Below are 5529 nucleotides of genomic sequence, written 5' to 3'. Positions count from 1 at the left end.
CGCGGAAGGTGGTCTTGTTGCCCACATCTGCGGAGTACCCCGTGGTGGGCGCGTCATTCATGCGGATTGTGCACTCGGCCCGTTCAATCTCAGGACCCAGCTTGGTGCCCAGCAGGTGGCTGGAGCTGGTGACAATCACACACTGGTGGCACCGGGAGGGCAGTGTCTGGGGGGAGCAAGGAAAGTCAACACTTGTCACAACCACTCTCTGTGCCAGGCCCTGGGCTCTGTACAGTGAGGCCTCCAGGAGGCCAAAATAATTATGCCCATTTTAAAGACAGAGAAACTGACGCCCATTCATTCAACAAACGTTCATAGCAAGCTGGCTAATGGTCAAGTACGCAGGACAGAGCAACCAGCAAAAGAGACCCCACTCCTGCCTTCGAGAACTCATGGTTGGCCTGGCCGGTGTGGCTCAGTGGTTGAGCATCCACCCACAAACCAGGAGATCATGGTTTGATTCCCGGTCAGGGCACATATCTAGGTTGCAGGCTCGATCCCCAGTAGGGGGTGTGCAGGAGGCAGCTGGTCCATGATTTTCACTCATCATTGTTTCTATCTCTCTCTCTCCCTCTCCCTTCCTCTCTGAACCAGAGCCTGGACTCCCAGGGCCCACCCTTTCCTTTAGGAGGGATGGCGAGAGTGGAGAGAAAAGGAGGAGGGAGCAGGGGTGGCAGGCAATGGGGAGGACCACTCCCAGGGAGTTCCCCAAAGTGGCTGCCCTACCTTGTTGCCCAGAATGGGGACATAGCCATCGGTGATGCTCCACTTCTTGAGGTTGATAGGCCTGCGACTGCGGCCGCGCAGGGAGCCATAATGGAAGACCTCGTTGGCACTGTTGGAGCTGTAGAGGATGAGGATGGTGATGAGAGCAAAGAGGATCACGAACACTGCTGACCGCTGCTCCTGAGAGGGGAGAGGACTGGTGAGGTCCCAGCGACCGTGCAGGCTCGGCGCCCTGCCTCATTACCACCTGCAACACCTGGCTAACGCCTGCTCCTCACCCCTAACACTACCTCCTCCAGGAAGGCCTCCCACAACCCCCTGAGCACTGATCACGCTGCCGTGAGTTCCGCGGCTGGGACTGGGTCAGTCTCGCTCCCCACTGTTTCCCAGCTGTCAGGGTGGGGACCGGAGCATAGAAGGTTCTCAGAAGGAGGGTCTGCCGGATTGGACTGTATGTGGGTGTCAGAAGGCTTCCTCCAGCTGGGAGACAGGTGGGATAGTCCAATGAGAGGACCCAGGCCTTCCCCACACAGCAACTCTCCATACATGTTCATCGTTCCTTTACCCCTGGAGGGGATCTGCTCAGGGATTGGGCTGCCTGGGTAGAGAGTGCACCACCATGGGGATGACAGGGCAGGAACGTCATATCCAAATCGCCCACTGGAAGCCGTCTGTGCGGGTCTGCAAGGCTCGCTGAGCCTGTGGAACGCTCTGTGCTGGGTGTCCGTGTATTGTTTCTCAGCTCCAAGTTCACCCTTTTTGGCAGCTCTGTGAGAATGGATCTGGGCTCTTGGTTTTTTCTTGCCAGCTAACTGCATGTTAAGCTTTGTCGGTAGAGGGCGCTGGAGAGACACTGCAGGAAGAAAGGCCTGGACTTCCTGCTTCTGATGCTCTGGCTTCTTAGGCACGTGCTTATCTCCTGCGCCCAACGCCCGCTGGGAAGCCAGCACCCAGCAGATTCCTCCAGAACCTGCAGTACCTGCCCTCAGGCAGTTTTGACCCTGCTGTGATCACAACCTCTTCAGAGTGGAGCTCAGTCACCCACCACCTGCAACATCCAGAGACCAGCAGCTCCCTCCCTGGAGCAGTTCTGCCTGGAGGCTGGGTGCCTCCTGGGTGGACTTGTGATAACATCACCAGTGGGCACTGCACTGAGTTCTCGGCCATCCAGCGGCCCATAGTGTGCCCTCCCCAGAAGGCTTGGATCTCAGCCCTGGGGCTGGTGGCTGCTCCTTGTACCTGCTATTCCTGTATTCCTTAGAATTCCAATCCCTCATTACTCCTGCCCGATTATAGTTAATAACTCTTTACATTAAACTTGCCCTGTTCAAATTACTATGTGGGTTCTCTCTGCCGACTGGACCCAGACTGATACGCCCACATCACCCTGCCCCCAACCCTCAGGCTCTGCTGCAGTGGATTTCGGAAGGGGGTATGCAGGACCAGGCAGATAGCAGGTGCTCAGGAAAACATGAATGAGTGGATGATGGGGACACCCTCAGAAGGATGCTCACAACATTCTGTCACCTTTGACTGACCTCTGCCCCCTCCTCCAGACTCCCACTCACCTCTACCTCCCAGCCCGACCCCTGCACAGCATTCCAAGTCACCTTGGACCTGGGCCCAGAAAGGCAGGAGTTTGCCCAAAGCCACACAGATCAGTGGTACAGCAGGGCTCAAACCAGGGCCTCCCAGGCATCAGCCTCATCTAGGCAAGGAAGAGAGACTTGTGGTGGCTTGGTCCTGAGAGGCCCATCTCACTGAGAGAAGTAAGAGGCTGAGATGGAGTAAGAAATGAAGGACTTACTTTGTTGCTACTCATCTCTCTCCGGCGTCTGCTGAGGGGCAGGAGCCAGCGTCCTGCACGTGGCCCAGGGGGCAGGGATGTGGGCTCACACCTGCGAGTCACAGAAAGGGTTATGGCCTGAGTGCCCTCCCGGAGGTCCAGCTGGTCAAAGGCTGCACCGTCCCTACCACCCCTGCCAGCTCTCCTACCTCCCCATGACTTCAAGACTCAGGGCTGTATCCATTTTACAGATGGAGACACTACAGCCCAAAAAGGGCAGAAAACTGCTTGAGGTCACAGGGCCGCGTGGTGGCAGAACCCCGCCTCTCTCCCTGCCTGTTCCTCCCTTCTACGCTGCCCTCTCAGCAGGGTCCTCTCCTTACCCTGGCTCTCCTAGGCAGCTGGCTCCCATGCTGGGGGCCTGCCCCCCATCCAGCAGAAACCCCTACTCTAAACCCTGCTTCAGGTCCCCGGGGCCTTGGAATAAAGCAACATCTCTTGTGGGTCCCAAACTCCTCTGCACCTGCACCTGCACCCTTCCAGGTCTGGCATAAACTGTCTGCAACACCTGCCAGCACCCTGCTCACGCCCACTCATCCTCCAAGCCCAAGGTGGGCCGGGAACTTCCCCTAGTGTCACCTCCCCAGTAGGCTGAGAGCTCTCACAGATCCGCACTCACATCCGCTGCGGTGCCGCCAGAGCCCTGAGATGGGTGCCAGAGGATGGCTGAATGATTTCATTCATTAACGGGAAGATCTTAGGGGTTAAGGACACAGACTCATCTGTCAAATGGCGACAATCACTGCCCCACCCTGAGGGTGTGTGGGATCCTCAGGGGACAAGGCACCCTTGGGCAGCCCTTGCTTCCTGCCCCCGCCTCAGAGGCCTCTGCTGTGAGGGAACACGCCCAGGTCTGCTCCTCGCTCCCCCACCGGCACCCAGCCCCTCCTTGCAGGACCCAGATCTCAATGTCCCCACCTGTCAAACGGAAACAAGTACTTGTGTCCAGCCGCCTCCAGCTGATTCAAGTCCAGACGGCTCTGAGGTTGGCAGAGTGCAAAGGGAGAAGCTGGGGGCTCGGGGATCCCCAGCTCCGGCCTCCCTGCCACGGCCTCCCAGCTCCCGCCACCATCTCCGCCCCCTGACCTAGCTGCTGTTTACTCCTACACCGCCACCAGGAATAGCCAGAGAACCTCCGGCCAAACACACACACACGATGCTCCTGATTGGCTAAGCCCTGACTCCGCCCACCACCTAACCCGGCCCTCGATCTGCCACGCCCCCTCCGACCCCCCACCCCCGCCAGCCTCTGGGGCCGGGTTTCAGGTTTCGGGGTTTCTCCCAGGCCGGCCCTCAGAGCCAGCCAGGGAGGCCCAGGGACTCTCACCAGGTACAGATCAGGAAACGGAGGCCATCAGAAGGGAAGAGTGGCCTGTCTTTCGACTCAGAGCCCATTAGAGCAAAAGGTGGGAGCCCAGAATTCCAGGGTCGCCCCCATCAGTCCAGTCGCCCCTGGCATTCCAGGCCCTGAATGGCCTCTGCGCTGAGCCTCCTCCCTCACTATCCTTTCCTTCAGATGCCCCTTGCTCCAGACACTCTAGAGCACTCCAGTTCCCAGACGCACCCCCCCTCCCCCAATTTTCCCACCTTGGCCTGAGCAGTGCCCTCAGCCAGGACCATGGTCCCCTGGTCAGCCCCGTCACAATCCTGCTCTGGAGGAGGCCATGGTCAATACAGCATCTCAGGTTCAAGTGTGAATCCCGGTTCCACCACTTACTGGCTGCGAGGCCTTAGGGCAAGCCATGTACCTCTCTGAGCCTCCGTTTCCTCATCTGTGAAATGGGAGGAATAAGAGCAGGTAACTCAAGGGGATGTTGGGAGGATTCAAGCCCGTGTGGCCAGGGAAGCAGGGGGTTGGCAGGGGCCGGGTCCGTGCCAGCGGCCGTTCGGCCGGTGGTGATTCATTGCTCAAGGCCTGGCTCCCCGAGTTTGTCAGCAAAACATTCCCTCTCCTCGGACCCCTGGCCCAGCGACTTCACTCTCCTAACAGGAATGTATACAGGAGCCAGCGAAGCGTCACCCACTAACTCAGTCTTCCGGGCAACACTGCGGGGTAGGGGCTCTCCCTCCCCAATTCAGAGATGAGACTGGGGTTCAGGGGCTGTCGGAGCCTGCTGGGAGCCTTGTTTCTGGGTACCAGCCCAGGGCTGCGGTGGACGGGATCCCCCTCAAGGGTACCCAGGGCTGGAATGGGCCAGAGGCCCCGAGTGTGTGCCCAGCCCCGGCCTGGACCGGGAGGCAGGCCTGCTGGGGAGCGACTGGCTGGGGCTGGGAAGCGGCCGCCCGGAGCACGGGCCGGAGCGTGGACTCTGACCCAAGGCGGACCCTGCAGGAGGGCTGCGTCCTCAGGGTGAGGGCGGGGACCACACCCGGCCCTCTCTCTGGGGGCTTTGCCTGCCCAGCTTGGGGAGTCCTCTCCCAGGGTCGGGGCGCCCCCACGAGCAGCGTGGGAGGAGGGCTCCGAGGAGAAGGGGGAGGGGCAGCTAATTCCCGGTCCGGGGAGCGCCGTGCCCGTGGGTCCACCTGGGGTGGGGGCGACTCACCCTCTGCACCCCCTTGGCGCTGACCCACCAACTCCCGCACTCCGGGGGGTCCAGAGCCCAAGGCCCGACTGGGGGAGGAGGGCGGCCGGGTCCCCGAGCTCCAGGGGGTGGACAGAGGCAGGAGGCCCCGCGAACCCCACCACAGCCCTTGGGCACCTGGACCGGGACCTCGGGGCGCGGTTGCCTAGAGAGTGGGTCTCGGGCTCCCCGGGGTCCCCGCACCATCACCCCATCCCCCGAGGCTCCGACTCCCCCCGGGCGCAGGCAGTGCCCCCTCCCGCTGCCCGCCCCCGCGGCGCCCGCTCACCTCCCCCGGGGAGCGCCCGGCCCCCCGCGGCCCCCGAGCCCCCTCACATGGCGCCGGGGCTGAGCGCCGGGTCCGGGATCCCCCGCTCCTCCGGCCGCCCAGGCCCC

The 5529-nt window shown here is 61.3% G+C and overlaps 1 protein-coding gene across 1 annotated transcript; it reads right to left on the bottom strand.

Moving 5' to 3' along the window:
• Positions 1 to 4: 4 nt before the first annotated feature.
• Positions 5 to 5506, bottom strand: LOC102427023 (alpha-N-acetylgalactosaminide alpha-2,6-sialyltransferase 6-like; the record flags this gene model as incomplete). Its single annotated transcript, XM_023749482.1, has 6 exons — positions 5423 to 5506; positions 4160 to 4344; positions 3491 to 3552; positions 2534 to 2624; positions 727 to 906; positions 5 to 166 (listed from the first exon to the last, which is right to left on the bottom strand). Coding segments are annotated over exons 2-6 (528 nt in total), but the record flags the coding sequence as incomplete, so codon positions are not given.
• Between the last annotated feature and the right edge of the window lie 23 nt (positions 5507 to 5529).

Source organism: Myotis lucifugus, unplaced genomic scaffold (genome assembly GCF_000147115.1).
Source record: "Myotis lucifugus unplaced genomic scaffold, Myoluc2.0 scaffold_10817, whole genome shotgun sequence".
Taxonomy (NCBI): Eukaryota; Metazoa; Chordata; class Mammalia; order Chiroptera; family Vespertilionidae; genus Myotis; species Myotis lucifugus.
The sequence above is the reverse complement of the archived record's forward strand: the minus strand, read 5'-3'. Positions and strand labels throughout refer to the sequence as shown.